The sequence below is a fragment of the Struthio camelus genome, chromosome 1 (genome assembly GCF_040807025.1).
Source record: "Struthio camelus isolate bStrCam1 chromosome 1, bStrCam1.hap1, whole genome shotgun sequence".
NCBI classification, from domain to species: Eukaryota; Metazoa; Chordata; class Aves; order Struthioniformes; family Struthionidae; genus Struthio; species Struthio camelus.
This window is the reverse complement of record NC_090942.1, coordinates 222025360-222041573: the sequence shown is the minus strand read 5'-3', so window position 1 is coordinate 222041573 and position 16214 is coordinate 222025360. Positions and strand designations below refer to the sequence as shown.

General features: G+C 47.6%; 1 protein-coding gene across 1 annotated transcript; it reads left to right on the top strand.

The window, feature by feature from the left end:
• The first annotated feature begins 2094 nt into the window (after positions 1-2094).
• On the top strand, positions 2095-15709 carry KLHL35 (kelch like family member 35). The gene is made up of 7 exons (XM_009688325.2): positions 2095-2224; positions 5052-5942; positions 8458-8642; positions 9531-9649; positions 10133-10321; positions 10886-11074; positions 11553-15709. The coding sequence occupies exons 2-7, from the start codon at positions 5053-5055 to the stop codon at positions 11739-11741; spliced, it is 1761 nt and encodes a 586-aa protein (XP_009686620.1). The 5' UTR covers positions 2095-2224; position 5052; the 3' UTR covers positions 11742-15709.
• Positions 15710-16214: the final 505 nt, after the last annotated feature.

Below are 16214 nucleotides of genomic sequence, written 5' to 3'. Positions count from 1 at the left end.
GGGGCTGCATAGACAGATGTCCTGGACAGGATGTGTTTTCTTCTTTCAAAGCATGAGGTTGGAGGTACAAACCACAGCCCTGGTGACCACCTCCCTCAATGTGTCTCACTGTGGCCTCAGTTATCTGATTTATTAGAAACTCTCTCCTACCTTTCTTCTCGTCTCTTCCGCTCTTTTCTCCTTATTTTCTCTTCAGCTTAGCCACATCCCTTCTCCTTCCTCCTCCTGACACATGCACACTGTTCCTTCAGCAAGTTTTGTTCTCCTGGTCGCCTGCTCTGGAGTCAGCAGTGCAGCCCATTAAGGCTTTCACCGCAGGCTCCTGGAGTTCCTGGACCTACATCCCTTATTTCCATTTTGCATCTTTTTAGTGCTTGTGGCTTTGCACGTCATGGCTTCTGCGGGCCGTCTGCCAAGGGCTGGGCATTTTTAATGTGAAGAAGAGATTTGACAAGGGAGTAGGACTCTCAGCAGTGCACTGCTTTCAGCGTCTGCATCTACCTTGGGAGGAGACCCAGGGCACTTGGAGAGGATGAGAGGCTGGGCTCCTGCCCCTGCACAGAGCATCCTCTGGTGCTGTCTCACAGACACCCCCTTTGAGCACTCCCATGTCCTCATGCAGCCCTATGGGATATTTAATGCCCTAGTTTCACACAAGAAGACCACCAGTCTGGGCTGTAGCACAGCTCTCACATGGTCACAGGCATTTTGGAGCACTTAGCACTGCATGGGGAGATCCAGGGCCAAGTGCAGTGTAGTCAGGCTGTGGTAATCTGCTCAATAGGAGGCTTGGCGTGGGCAGCAGGGGCAGTGGCACCCTACAAAGCCTTCTCATTGCAATCGCTTTGCATATTTACAGCATCTTGCTAGTTGGTCCCTCTGTGGCTGCAGCCCCCTGCCTGGAGTTGAGGATTGGCTTTGAGCATGTTGGTAGCCCTGTGTGCTGAAGGGTTCCCGATGCTGACCCATGCTCAGAAGACCTGCTTGTGGCACCCCATGGGGCAGGATCAGCTCTGTGCTCCTGTTTGTCCTGGTGGCCCAGCTCCTAGCAATCTCAGCATACAGAAAAATCAGGTCTGAGGCTACCCTACGTGGCCTGGCACACCAACCTCCACGCACGCCTGGATGCAGCGGAAGCCCTGGACGGTGCTGCCTGGCAGTGCCAGCGCTGTCCGAGCGGAAGATCCTAAGAACAAATCCTTCCTCCAGTCCTCCAGCCCACTGTGCAGGCTGAGAAACCACAGGCTCTTTCCAGGTTACCAGTGATTCATATGCAAATAGTGGGAGCAAGCAAGATGCCAGCTTGTGCCCAGTGTCTGGGTGATGGGAGAGAAGAAAGGAGCCAGCCAGCGAACGTGGCTGTGGTGCCTCAGCGGAGGGGTGGTTTTGCTGGGGTGACAACACACAGGGGTTGATTATTATTAACATTTCCCTGCTGCCTATCATGAAATGAGACGGGTTGTTCAAACTAGTGATGGGTAAGAGAGGGAAGTTGGTCTGCGTTGCACTAGGGGTTTTGATAGTCTTCAGGGCAGCAGTTACTTTGTGGAGCAAATATCAGCTTCCCAAGGGCTCCTTTGATCCCTGCTTTGAGCATTTAAAAATCCAGACAACTGTTGGGGTCAGGTCGCAGGAGAGGATGCGGAAAGCCACACAGGGCAAACCTTTCCTTCTGTCCTCATCTTCCTCATTGGCCTTATTACCACACATTAATGAGGGGCTTTGCAGCTCTTCCCCGTTCCAGTCCGTTCCTGCTCTGGGAGCCTTTCTACTCAAAGAGCTGTATTTTTTTTAATCCTCTTTAGTGTGATTTTCAGTAAGCCGGAGACTCTATCAAATGAATTGTTCCACCTGGACTCCAGTTTGCTCTCCAGATGGCTCTTAAGCTGCCCTGGTGTGATATATTTTTCCCTAAGCCGCTATGGGTTTTCCCTGGGTCCTGGCTCCTCCCTGGCTGGCTGTTATTGACAGCTGCATGGCTAATGCCGTGTAGCTCTCCAGCATGTCATTCAGGAGAAACAAAAGCAGATTTCTCCCCCACCTCTCTGGCAGTGAGGATAAAGGGGATGCTTTTGTGCTTCCTGAAGCATTGCCGGAGAAGGGCTGAGCGTGCCTTACGGCGGCAACCTGTCTCTGTGCAGAGCCCCAACACGGATGTGAGCTCTCCGAGAGGGAAGCTGAGACTTCTCTAGGTCCCACCTGGAGGACGCGACCTGCTGGCCAGGTAACGTTTGATTTCTTGCGCTAGTATCTTGGGAAGCACACCAGAAAAATAAAGCTATCACTGCTGTGTGGGATTCGGAGGGAGAGGGTGATCCAAGGAGGGGGTGACCCGTGGTGAGGAAAACCCACTCCCTCTTCAGCCTCGGCAGCAGTTGCCCTGAGGGTAGACAGGAAGGACGTGAGCTGGACAAAGGTGTCTGGCTTACTCCAGGAAGGGTGGCAGGGGGGTTTCTTTGTATGGAGGTTGGCCCCAGCTGTTTCTTCCCAGCACTGAGCTGTGCAGAGCTGCAAGTGACCCCGATGGCTTGGAAACGTGAGCAGATCAGGGAGAGAAGCGTGGACAAGAGATGTGTTTGTCTTTGCTGGAGCTATGTGTCCCTGTGAAACGCGGAGCTTGCCGTACTCTGTGCAGAAGGCATCTCTAGAGACCTGTCTTTGTTGTAACTTCTCTAAATCACTTCAGACTGGCTAAGAGCATTTTTTCTTCTCTGAACAGCCCTGAGGGCTTGTCAATGGCATTCGGGGCAGCTGGAGCTTTTGCCCATTCCTCCAGGATTTCTTAGATATTTATGTAGTACTTGTCATGCCGCTTTGACTGCTCTTCAGGTCTCCACAACACCCATGTGACGAGGCAGAGCTGCTTTCCCCGCTGCTGTGGGATTTTGGAGACACAAAGGAAATGGTGACACTTTCTTGGGATGGAGGGGCGGGGAGAGGATCCCAAGGACCAGACTTGCCTGCCCTACACTCAACTAGCCCAGTAAGGTGCAGCCAGCACGTGTCCTCTGGAGCATGGGAGAATCTGAGCACCTTTGGGGGTCTGAGCCCCAAAGAGCCCCAAAACCAGACTCTTTGCTGTTACCAAGCCTCAGAAAAGCAATCTAAAATCTGCAGAACCAAGATTGGAGCCATGATCAGGCGTTTCCATCCACTCCCGAACGTGGCATCCTCTGCTGGATGCTCCCACTGACACCCCTTCTCCAAGAGTGGTGCTGGGTCTCTGCCCAGCTTTAACGGGCAGGGGGTGGCATTTCTGTGCCCCTCTTATTTAAAGTCTGGCCAGTGAGCGCAGTTGGGCAGATGAGCAGGAATCCAGGTTCGATTCCCTCCTTTCATCCCCCTCGGGGAGCCAGGTCTGTGCACCGGTGATGGGCCAGACCCAGCCTTTGGGCAGAACTGGAAAACTTAGGAAACTTAGGCAGAGCCCAAGTGCTGGGGGGGATCAAGGACTGCGGAGGCAGCTGCAGAGGGTGTGGAAATCATAGGTGGGGGGTCTCTGGTTCAATTGCCATCGTCAAAGATAGTCAGTTCTTGTCACTATGTCAGTGCCGCGATGTTCTCCCCTTATCAGATCTCCTTTACAGGGAGAAGCCCTTCTCGTGGGGATAAGGGGAGTATGGGGCTCCTGGACAATCTTCCCGGGGAGCTGGCTGCCTCCCTGACCTGTTTGAGCAGGGATCACCCTTTTGGATGTGCAGCTGTTTAGAGTCTCCAGGGTGAGCATATGACTTTTAAAATCACCCAGAGAATAAATCTAGCAGAAAGGTATACCCAGACGTAGACGTCACCCCTACCTTTGGGCAGGTCATATCATAAGTACCTTTGGCAAATCTCAGTCTCATATGCTTACCTCTGGATTTTCTCTTGGAATAAGACTTCTGGGGAAATATGGTGGATATAAAAAGTTAAAATCCTGCATCGTTCCTAACTGGGCTGTACCATGGAACTTTTGTATTTGGCAGGGTGGATAAACCAGCCAACAAAAGTGGCAAAGCATCAGCAAGACAGGAAAGGATGCTGAGGTATTAGCTAGGTGCTCCGATTTGGTTACCCTCTCTGACAGCAACCTTTCTATGTGACCTAAGGAAACAGTCACATATCCTCTCGTAGTTGGGTATTGAAAGCTGGGGACACTACATAGTGGAAAACCTAACTGCCCATCTGCACATCCCATTTCTCTTTTAATGGTGTTGGACCTGAGCTGATCCTGGAAATCTAGTAGCCTGATGTGTTTACACCTAAGCTTAGGGTCCTCGCTGGGCTGAGTGGGCCCTTGCAGACCTGGCTTACGAGTTCCCATGGCACTCCTGGTTTGCAAGGTAATGTTCTCCCTCAGTCAAGATGACTGTATATCCCCTTCCATCCCTCAGAAGGAGAAGTGGTGTCCATTGATCGTAGGTAAAGTAGACAAAGGTGCCAGCAGGGTATCTTGAGGCACAGCAGAGGTTGGGCAGGGCAACTGCCCAAGGAAGAAACATCTCCTAAAATCAGAAGAGGTTGTTCTATTGGGATAGGATTGGATGGGAAATATCCTAGTTCCCATCATTGTACTGTGGTTTGAAGGAAATATTTTGTTCAAGAGGATGAGGCCAGCCTCTTCTCCGTGCTGCCCAGCAACAGGACAAGAGGCAATGGGCAGAAACTGAACCACAGGAAGTTCCATCTGAACCTGAGAAAAAACTTCTTCCCTGTGAGGGTGACAGAGCATTGGAACAGGTTGCCCAGAGAGGTAGTGGAGTCTCCTTCGCTGGAGATATTCAAAAGCCGTCTGGACACGATCCTGGGCAATGTGCTCTAGGTGACCCTGCTTGAGCAGGGAGGTTGGACTAGATGATTTCCAGAGGTCCCTTCCAACCTAAACGATTCTGTGATTCTATGAGCTGTGGGTCAGGATGAAGGGGCAGAGTTTGGCTGTATTTTGGTTGGAAGCTGTACTTCCTTGTGGCAATGAGGCACATCCAAAAACCATGATGATTTTGGATATTGCAGCCACGTATTTTAATAAGCATACTACTCTTCTCTTGCCTTCTTCAATCCTTCTCGATCAGGATGCATCGACTGATGAAGGAAGAATCAAGTTACAGAACAAGCAGCCTGGAAAATGCATCTCGGGACTCAAATAAAGAAAAGCTGCACATGAAGCTCTGCAGTGGGTCCTGTCATGCTGAGCAAATACTCCAAACACTAAACTCCTACCGACAAAGTGGCATCTTTACAGATGTGGTGCTCTTGATTGATGGACAAGAATTCCCCTGTCACCGTGCAACTTTGTCAGCCAACAGCACATATTTCCAGGCCATGTTTGGTAGCAATCTCAAGGAAGGCCACCAGGATATCGTCAACATCCAGAAGATTTCTGCTCCCACCATGTCTCTCCTTCTTGACTATATGTATGGTGGGAATATCATCATTCAGGAGGACAATGTTGAAGGCATCTTGGAGCTGGCTGACTTGCTGCAGATCTCCAAGCTCAGAGATGCTTGCGTAACCTTCCTCGAAGGTCAACTTCACCCGTGCAATTGCCTGGGCATCATGAAGTTTGCTGACTCATTCTCCATCGCTTCCCTGACAGAGAAGAGCAAGAGATTCATGCTAGAGTGCTTTGTGGAGGTGTCATGTCACGAAGAGTTCTTGGAGATGGGGGTGAAGGAGCTGGTTGAATATCTTTCTAGTGAGCAGCTGGTGGTCCCCAAGGAGGAAGTGGTCTTTGAAGCAGTGATGCGCTGGGTACGGCATGATATACCTGCCAGGAAGGGAGCACTGAAGGACCTCCTCGAGCATGTGCGCCTGCCCCTACTCGACCCTACATACTTCCTGGAGAAGGTGGAAATGGATGGACTCATCCAGGACTCAAAGGAGTGCATTCCCCTACTGCATGAGGCACGCAAGTACTACATCCTTGGGAACGAGGTCAGCAATTTGCGATCAAGGCCCAGAAGGTAAAACCCAACATCTTCTTCCCTAGATCTACATGGTCTAAGTTCTTGGGGGGAGGGTTCTTGTTTTTTTTCTAGGTTTTCCAGCTTAAGACATTCCTTCACATCTCTTATGTTACCTCTCCCTTTAGCAGCATGTTAACATGAGGAACCTAGCTTTACAGCAAGACTGAATGACGTACTTTGACATCTGGAACTGTAGTGACTCTGGCTCAGTGTCAGAGAGGAACTTTGCTTTTCTTGTGCTTTTGCAATGCCCTTCTACTTGGAGGGCAGGTCAAGTTTTTTTTCAAGAGCAGTTGCGCTACCAGAGATCTCTTGAGGCTCACAGTGGTATAAAGAGGAGGCAAACAAGCCTGTACTTTTGAAATCTGTGTTTTGATGTGAAGCTCGTTCCAAAAAGTTAATTTGTGACAGGAAAAGGCAATTTTGGGGTTTTTTTTAAAGCAATTTTTACCTTTTTCAAACTACACAGTGGATAAAAAAGCTATTTGTATTTTAAATTAAAGCATAAGGGAAGAGGTCATGTTTCTTCTATTTTTTTTTCCCTCCTGGGCACAAAGGAATTCTAGCATTTGACCATGGAGAAGACAGATGAGAAAAGAGCCACATCTGCTGTCTCATAGTGGTCAGCCTAGTTGATTGTGGCTTTCCAGCTCCTCAAGTCAGTTTGGGTCAAAAAGCAACACAGAAGCCTTTTTGTAATATGGACACAAGTTAATGAGTCGTGCTAGACCTCAGCTCCCCACAGAGCCAGCTTGGGTGTCCCTGGTCCATGTTCTTGCAGCCAAGAGTGCTTAAATCACCATGAATAAACACCAGGCAGCATGGTGACATTGAGGCTTGTCACCTCAGAGCCAACATGTTGTATTTTGTCTGGCTCATGCAAAGCTATTCAGGAGCTTGCACTGAGCTCTGACTTATGGAAGGGCTTACAAGCGTACCACCTATCATAAAGTGACTGTACTACTCTGACTCAAACAGTACTGGAAACCCTGTAGCTGCATGTGGGCAATTTGCTTCTTAAATAAGAGACCAAAGTGCCTTTGCAGCTCCTCTGTTGTAATAGCCGGTACTTCTCAGTGAAGGTCTTTCAGCCCCAGCCCACATTAATCAGCTGTTCTCTTCAAAGTACTCACTCTCACCAGTACAGGTCTTACTCAAGTTGCCTCATTTGTGATCACTCTGCTTCCCAAATGGAGGCGCTGGAGACAGTTTCTTGACTTAAAGGGCTTGTGTGAAGTTTCCACTAATGCGTGCAAAACTTTTTTGTTAGCAAGACATGCTCTGGGTGTGCAATGATGCCATCTAAATGCATGTCCAGACTATGGGCAGGAGGGTGTGTTTGTAGCTCTTTATTCCTAGCTGAGCTCACCAATGGTAGAGCACTGGGCTGCGACCTGATTTCCATTCTCAGCTCTGCCTCTGCCCCTCTACTCTTATTTCGCCTCTTTTGGTGTTTCCCACGGCATCCCCAGTCTGTCTATTAGCAGAAAGGCTCAGACACAGTCTGACTCCTCCCGGCCATCAGTACTGTGACACAGGCATTGCTGCAGGGTCAGGAATTAAGGTCCAGGCGACTTGTGCTCTGCTGCTCTTTGGCCCAAGGAATCCAAACATTTTAGCCTCTCAGTAGAGCAGCCTCGATAGCAGACTGAAGGTTTCCCCAAAGCACCTCAGAAGTCCCACCCTGGTATTTAGGGCTTTCTTGTGGTGGAGGGAAGAGGTGATTTGAGTCCTCTCAAGCCAAGGTGAGACTTGAAGAGGGTCTTCTCTGTGCTAAATGCCCCTACAGGCCATTGTATAAAGACCTATTCAATAAAAGGGTCTGTGGTGACCAGCTCAAGGAGGTAGACAGCTAAAATTCATGGGATTAAGTGCCACCCTTAGTGTCCATGTTTTACCTCCCTTCTTTTATAACTTCAGCTGTAAGTGACTTGTCTCAGGTACGCAAATTGTTGGCCCGCAGTCTTTCAAATCCCCTTTCATTCTCCTCCTTCCTCCGTCCTTCCTTCCTGCAGGGTTGTTTCTTTCTTGCCACCTACCAGCTGGCAGGATTTTCCTCTCTCTGCTGTCTGTCTTGTCTGCTTGCTGCTATTACGGCTGGAGAGAGTGAGATTTCCTGGAAACAATTCTTTCTCCAGGCAGGGAGCTTGTCATAGGCTGTCTGCCAGGAAAGGCTTTCCATGCTTATGGCTACACGTTGAGGATTAGGCTTGATTGTGCGGGAAGGGGGAGGGCGAGTGGACCTAATCTCACAAGGGGCTTTTAAAGGTCCCGCTCCTTCCCTCTGCAGTTTGGACCCCTTCCTACACAAGCTGAGAGATGCCTTTGATTTGCCCATGCAGTCAGGAGGGAAGGCACAGGGATGAAAAATGCCTAGAAAATCCCTAGCAGACGCAGGAAAGGAGCCTGCTGTACACGTTGGACTGTGCTGCCAGGATCCTAGATGGGCCGGGAAGGACAGCAGAAAGGAGTGGCCTGGCCCATGGACTTACTCATGCCTGTCTTGATCTAGGTTCATGGAGCTGGCAGAAGTCATTGTGATTATTGGGGGCTGTGATAAGAAAGGCCTTCTGAAGCTGCCCTTCACAGACCTCTATCATCCAAAGAGCAGACAGTGGACAGCCCTCTCCAGCGTGCCTGGCTATACCAAGTCGGAGTTTGCTGCTTGCACACTGAAGAATGATGTGTACATATCAGGTGAGATGCCATGGGGTGGCAGAGCTCTTCTGAGTTAGGAAGAGGAGCAGTGTGACCACTGCTTGGACAGCCATGCCTGAGGTCTATTCGCTGAGGTGTTATTCATGTGCTTCCCAGCTCAGCAGCAAAGTCATTTCTCCTTGGTGAAGCTTATTCTTACGTGGTTTGGATTTGTATGGCCAAAGGACAAATTTCACCTTCGTAGGAAGATGGAAGTGTTGATAATATTTCCTCCTGCTTCTCTGGGCATCTGTCAAGTGTTTGGCTCTGGAATGAGCTGGATTCAGCGCCTGCAGTCAGATGGGGTTTTCTTTAACAATGGGGTTTCCTACCTGCTGCTTGTTTAAAATGTAATGCCCATCAAATGCATTCTGAGTAAGGGAGGAAGAAGTGTAATAAGTGCCTTGAAGTCCAGGGGATATCTCCCTTGGGAGGCTGAGTTTGCACAACCACCAAGTCCCTGTGGAGAAGAACATTATAAGAAAACTTTAAAACAGTTTTATGGTAAGCAAGTTCTCCTTAACCAGCTTTCTAAGGGCCCAGACAATCTTCAGGCTTGGTTACAGTAGAAATAAGGAGCATAGACACCTGGCTATCAATAGCGAAAGAAATTGTTCACAAACTTCTTTATTCACACTGAAAATATGTATGTATGTTTGGTAGCCAAACAGCTGAACCATCTAGCTAGAGGCTGCTGTAGAATATAACATTCATTTCGCAAGGGGAAAGGTCCTGTGGGTTCCTAGCAGGGTACTAGCTGGCTTCACAATAACCATATTGTGGTCTAGGTTGTTCCACCGCATGGAGGAACTATGCATTATTGTGGTGCAGTGAGGTGATGGGACTGTCCTTGGGATCCCACCAGCCCTCCATCCCTCTGATTTGCAGGGGGCCACATCAGCAGCAATGACGTTTGGGTGCTGAGCTCGCAGCTGAACGTCTGGATCAAGGTTGCGTGTCTGCAGAAAGGCCGATGGAGGCACAAAATGACAACGCTGCAGGGCAAGGTAGGCGCTGGCCTGATTTTTGGAAGAAGTCATATGGAGCACACTCCTCCACTTCTCCCACTGCCCAGTGTAATACGAGGCTATCACTATTTGCTTGTCTTCTGGATCATGTAGAGATGATTTTGATGGGAGAACAATTAGGACGTAATCAAGGAGTCACTGTTTTCAGTTTGGTTTGTGTTGTCACCTGAAGTAGCCACAAATGAAATCTGAAACTTAGTACAAACATAGTAATAAGACCTATCATGGGATGGTGCAAGACTTCTGGAGATGGCTGTGTAAAGACCTTGGGTGAAAACTATGCAGTGTGGGGCATTTAAACCTGGGATATCTGACTTCTGATTCAAGGAGAAGGTTTTATCTCGGCTTGGTGTCTGTCCTTCTGGACATGTCCTAGCCTCACCACGTGTACTACATGACAGCGTAGCCTGTTAGGGGAGTCCGTGAGTTTCTAATTGGTTTGCTTTGCTCCTTTTGTGGCAGATCTATGCTGTGGGAGGGTTTGATGGTTTTTACCGCCTCTCCAGCGTGGAGTGCTATGACACCTTCTCCAACAGCTGGTCGACCTTGGCCCCGCTGCCTCAAGCTGTGAGCTCAGCAGCCGTGGTCTCCTGCCTCAACAAACTATATGTGCTGGGCGGTGCTGTGGACGACAGCGCAAACACAGACAAGGTATTGCTGGAATGAAGGTATGAGGATGACAGTAATGTAGAAACAGAACTGAGATAAGCGAAATAAGCCCTTAGCTAGCTCAGAAGCAGGAGGTATCAACTTAGTGCAGGTCTAGTTTTGGGCGTTGTGCTTTGAGAAAGAGATTTCAAAGAAAGGCCAGGAAGGAACAACAAAAACGAACAGAGACCTAGAAAACTAGGTCTGCTTGGCAATGCAGAGAGAAATGGGGTTGTCTAAGCTTCAAGGGAGCCTTCGAAAGGGAGCTACGAGGAAGCCTTCAAAAAAGGCTGCTGCATAAAAGGAAGGAGTTACATGTTTTTCACATCCTCTGGGATTAGGATAAGTCATAGATTTAAATGGAAGCCAGTGAGACAGAGACCAGAGAGGGCAAAGGAAAGATGTCGGGCATTTGTTGTACGTTAGACATGGTTCCATTAGAGTCAGTTGTGCATTGATCTCTTGCAGTTCTGTCGCTGTGCACTTATAATTCTGGTGAATAGCAATTTCATCCAAGGAGGAAGATGAGGGAAATTTATGTTCCAATAGCTGTGTTTCTCCTCCCAGGTCCAGTGTTATGATCCGGAGGAGAACAAGTGGACACTCTTGTCCCCTACCCCGTTCTACCAGAGATGCATCAGTGCTGTGTGCTTGGACAACATCATTTATGTTGTAGGTGGACTCCTCAGTAAAATCTTCAGCTACGATCCAAGAAAAGATAGCTGGCGAGATGTGGCCACCCTCCCTGGACCACTGGTAAGGACAATTTTTTAGAAAGAAGCTCTGAACTTGTCCTCTCTGCCAATGCCAATGCCGTGCCAATGCCAGTACGTACTTACAAGTGACTTCTTTCAGGGAGGTGCTGGCTGGTTTTCTGGGCTGTTAGCTTGCTCGTGAGTCTCTGCTGTGTCGTCTGGCCAATTGCCGAAAAAAAGCAAATGTCAGCTTGAGATATTTCAAATACCTAAACTCTTGCTGAAAGAGTGAGATAGTAGCATCTAATATCATGGAGAATCTGGGGAAAAGTAATGATCCTCAAGCATCATGATGAAGTAGTACCCCAAATACCCACAGTTCCAAAGAGCTGGACCCCAGTTTTCCTACCTACCTTCTCTCCATTTTGCTGGGCGGGTGAGAGTTGAGCTCGTTGCAATGACTTGCTCTCCTGCTCAGCTCCACTGCGTAAAGCTGGAGGGCTGTTCCTCAGCTCTTGGGCTTTTCTTCTCCTTTCCAGGAGAGCTGTGGCTTGACAGTGTGTGAAGGGAAGATTTACATCCTGGGTGGCCGAGATGAGAACGGAGAAGGCACGGACAAAGCATTCACTTTTGACCCGACAACAGGGAGTGTGGAGCAGCAGCCTCCGCTGCAGCGCTGTACCAGTTATCATGGCTGTGTGACCATCCTGCAGCGCATGAACAGATGACCATGGGGCTTCTACTGTGTCCACCTCCCAGCCAGAGCCTGCCCTTGAGACAGCGGCCACCCAGTGTGTGGATGGACAACCTGCCTCCTCCCTTGTGGTATTCTCCTCTGTGGGGAAGGGCAATACCAGCCATTGAAGAAGATGCACTCCAGCCAGGCCCTGAGCAACCTCTCTTTTGTTTTTGCAGTGTTGGTGATAACACCAACACTTTTGATGTTAATCTAGGTGAGAGGATGGAAGGGTGCTGGGCTATGTGAAAGTTACACTATGGACCTTGCAATAGTGAGATTAAGGTATTGTTGCAGGCAGTGAAACTGCTGAACCTGATCTTTACTTAGGCTTTCCTGGCTGCAGGTTACAGCTTTCTGTTATGTTGGAAACAAAGGCTCGCTGTCCTACAAGGACATATGTTCTGCTGGTCTCTGACTCCTGAGGCTGTTGCAGTCATAGTTATAGAATCCAGCTCTTAGCTAAAGTTATGTGGTATTTGTACATTTAGCTCTGTAGATCCCTTTGTCTAACCACAATGCTGACCTAGATGGTGATTGACAGCCATGAACTGTTAGTCCCCATGACAGTGGAAGACTGAGAGTGAGACTTCAAAGCTGACATTCCAAGAAAATTTCTGTGCTAAATCCCTAAATGCCTGGTTAAATAGTGGACCTGTTGACTCCACTTTGCACATGCTGTATGAATTTTCCCTCTATTGCCCTATAGCACAGAGTACTGTCTCTTTTCATACCTGTTTTGTGGTTGGACTGCTCTCTCACTGTATCTTTGTCATTGAGAGGAAGAGTGAATTGTGTAGCCAAGAGTTCCTTCTTTGGAGAGCAGAGGTGGGGGAATATAATGTGTAGAAATTAGCCATCACTTACATAGCAACGATGACATGAAGAACTGAGCCATGGTAGCCACAGAATTGCATCTGGCTCAGTTTGGCTCCAGAGTATGCTGGCAATTAGGAAAATAAACTTAATATTTAACAGATTGGGTACAGAGTCCCTGACAGCCCAAATATCTGCCCTGCTGTTAAAACAGTTCTTGGCACAGGTTTGGCCTGTGTCAGCTCTGACTTTTCCACACAGTTCTCGGGCACGGTTCAGGAGCTGTCACAGTCCAGAGCGTTCTCCATGGGCGGCTAGGGGCAGCCCATTTGGAGGGTGAGTTTGATAGCATAGGCTTCATTGTCCCAGGCCAGGTGGCCTCAGGATCTAGAAATGATCCTGAGCACATCTGGTTTGGTAGAAAAGCCATATCTTTTGATGTCAGTGTCTTTAGTCCAGGATAGGAATCAAAAATTTTGGATGGGTCCATGTAAATGCCCGTGTTGATCATTTAGGAACTTGATTACTATTAAATGTAGAGTGGGGTCTCTTAAACTCCCATTACTTGTACATAGTGGGGTGCAACCCTCTAACAGCACGCTGCTGGCTGGCTGCTGTTCTCTCTGTACCTTCCTTTCCCCAATCCAGTGGTGACCTCTTTCTGAAGTAGAGGAAACTACTATGGCCATTGGCCCAGCTACTTCCCTTCTCAGGGCCATTTAGTTATCTTAAACCTCATATTGTTTCCTGCTTCCCCACATATAGCTGATTTTTCATCTGGTCCTCTTTAGTTGGCCAGTACTTAATGTCTTCTGTCAATTGTGAGAAGTTCACCTCTTGTTCATGGTTTCCTAATTACCTATAAAATATGGCAAAAAGAAATCCCTGCTGACAGAAGGCAAATTGGCTGGAACCTAGCAAGTTAATCTCCTTCTCTCATAAGGAAAAGCATATTTTTCCGTCGTTCAAGTGAAAAGTAAATTATTTTGTTGCGAGGACTGTTCCCAATACTCCTCATTGTCAAGTTTGAAATGTTTCAGGGTTATGGTGGTGATTTTGTCTATCAAGGTACACTATTTATATTCTCAGCCTCAAATTCTCCTTAAGGCTTGTGCACATGGGTTAACGCTTTTTTCAGCTCATGAGCAGCACAATGTGTCCTTTGAGTAATACAAAGGCGAATCAGTGCTGGTATAGGTTATTCCTCTGATGATAAAGAAAGGAACTTTTCACCAGTTCATGCTGGTGAAAAGCAGTTTTATTTGCTGTCATATTTGGGTCTTTGGTGGGAATGATTATTTCAGTAGAAAGCGTACCTTTCACTGAACTAATTAAATTAGCGCAAAAAAGGATGTGCACATCAACCCATGACATGGTAGACTTTAGGCCAGGGACCTTGATTCTCCTGCAGTCTGATCCCCTGAGGACCACAAGGCACAGCACATCTGCCCTGAGCAATTCTGCTGCTCCTACTGCTCCCTTATGCCTTAAGCAACTAGCCTCTCTCTTTGGTATGGAGGCCGCTTCAAAGTATATGGATTGGGACCCAGTGTCTCCACCTCACCCCCATGCCTTGTCTAGCCAAGTATGTTCTTCATTCTCCACAGACTGTCCCATTATCATCTCCCTCCATTTGGACTGCGCTTTGGAAAACACTGCTGGTGTTCCCAAAAAATGGGTGCAACTAGACCTTGCAAGCGCACGTGTTGAATGAACTGTGCTCGACTGAGGAGGCAGCAGTGTGAGGAATCAGCCCTTATGAAAGGCACGGTTCTCATGCTGAATTTCTGCCTTGACTAAGATATTCAGAAAAGGGCTATAAATACAACCATAGCCTGTATGGCCATTGACAGATCTTTGTGCTCTTGTTCTTGGAAAGAGCATTGCAATATATGCGGACATAGCAATAGTCTCGATAGGAAAAGGGAGCAGTTTTCCACTGGCACTGGTAGCTTGCTGGGTAAACCTTGCTTTACTTTTACACTTGGCTGAAACATTCCTGAGGGAGTCTTGCTTAGGCTAAGCCTAAAATGTTTGAAGGAGATTTCACTGACTGTTGCGCTTTATAGCCTATTTTGGGGGGCGCTCATGTGGAATTTGGAAGACGGGCTATAGCCTTTTGGACCAGGCTTTTCATTGTCTTAGGCTGGTTAGGATTTTCCTAACATCTCCTATGAGTCTCTTGCTGTACTTCACACTTTAGTCTTGTAGAAATAAACACACTTGAAAGCATAGATTCACTATAAGATGTTCAGGTCAGCTTTCCTATGTGCTTTTGACATGTGTGATGTGTTACAATAGGTGATGGAAGTTGTGGCCTAGATACTAAAATGTTCACCTTGTTCTTGGTCCTGATATTCATTGTACTGCTGAACTGTATTTGTATTTTGTAATGGCTGTGAGCTGTGGGCATGCAGGGGAGGGGGAGGGAAGGAATTTAACTCCTTATTTTTAGAAATAAACAGTTCCCTCGACTTCTAAGTGCTTTTGCTGCAGGAATTTTTTGACTGCTTATCTTTCATTTGTGCATATTGCTTCATGGCATTCAAAAAAAATACTGATGCTCCATTGCTGATGGAGCATCAGAAGAGTATTGGGAGCACTACCCATGAGAACAGCAGAAAGACTCCAGGGCTGGGTTTTGGCCTCTGGCTGGGATAACTGAGTTGTCAATCTAAGCAGGTAAGAACCTCAAAGTACTACTATTGGTCTGCAAATGATGGTGTCTTTAAACGTAATGTGGGGTCATGGCCAAATCAAGGTAGAGAAGGTGCCTGGAGCAGTCAAACTGAGCTGACGAGTTGGGAAACCTCTTTTGATAGTTTAGTGTGATGGAAAGAATATCTTCAGAGAAAGTGAAAGATTAGTTGTCTTGGGTGATTCTTGTTCTTGATGTGTCAGAAGAACATGAAACTGGCTGCTGCTACAATCTGCTCCAGGCTTTGGAGAAGACTGTTGCCAGACCACATGTAAAGCACTGTCTCACTGTGTTTGTTTATAGTAAGATACAGACTTACTGTGGGAGCTTTGTATAGCAAAAGATGTAGAAGAAAGTAGTGATCATCTGGAAAGCATGTGCAGTCATTCAGCTTTATGTATTTAAGCTTTTAAGCATGCAATAAATGACTTTTTTGCACTCCAAAACAGTAACTCTCAATCATTTCCAAGTAATACTGAAAACATCCCTTCCTCACTCCATCCTTTTGATTTTCCTGTTGCTTGTCTCAGCAGCTGCATTGTTTTTGTTATATTGGTGTTGTGGATGTGAACCATGGGGAAGAAAAAGCTTTTGGGAAGAAATCACATGGATGATGCAGATGGTAAGACCTGCAGGGACTGATAATATTTGTCTATGACACATAGACTAGAAGAATGATAAATAACTTGGAGGATGGGGTTGTTGTGGAGAGCAAGATGGATTGCTTGGTGACCTTGGCTACCTAGTCAAAAAATGCCTTCTTCATATAGGCAAATGGGTCATGATGCAACTAGGCAAGAAACAAATGCCACTCAGATCTAAAGAAGGATCCTGTGGAGCAGCATTTAGAAATGGATTTGGTGACCAGAGTGGAATAGTAGCTGTGTTGGTTTCCAGTGTGAGGCTGCTATCAGAGATATGATACTTGGATGTAAGAGGAGAGAGAAGACA

Bases quoted from the DNA above. Each gene is read 5' to 3' on its own strand.
- KLHL35 (XM_009688325.2), top strand. From the start codon at position 5,053: ATGCATCGACTGATGAAGGAAGAATCAAGTTACAGAACAAGCAGCCTG. The intron at 10,322-10,885 runs GTATTGCTGGAA...TTCTCCTCCCAG, and splicing joins ACAGCGCAAACACAGACAAG to GTCCAGTGTTATGATCCGGA. The intron at 11,075-11,552 runs GTAAGGACAATT...TCTCCTTTCCAG, and splicing joins CCACCCTCCCTGGACCACTG to GAGAGCTGTGGCTTGACAGT.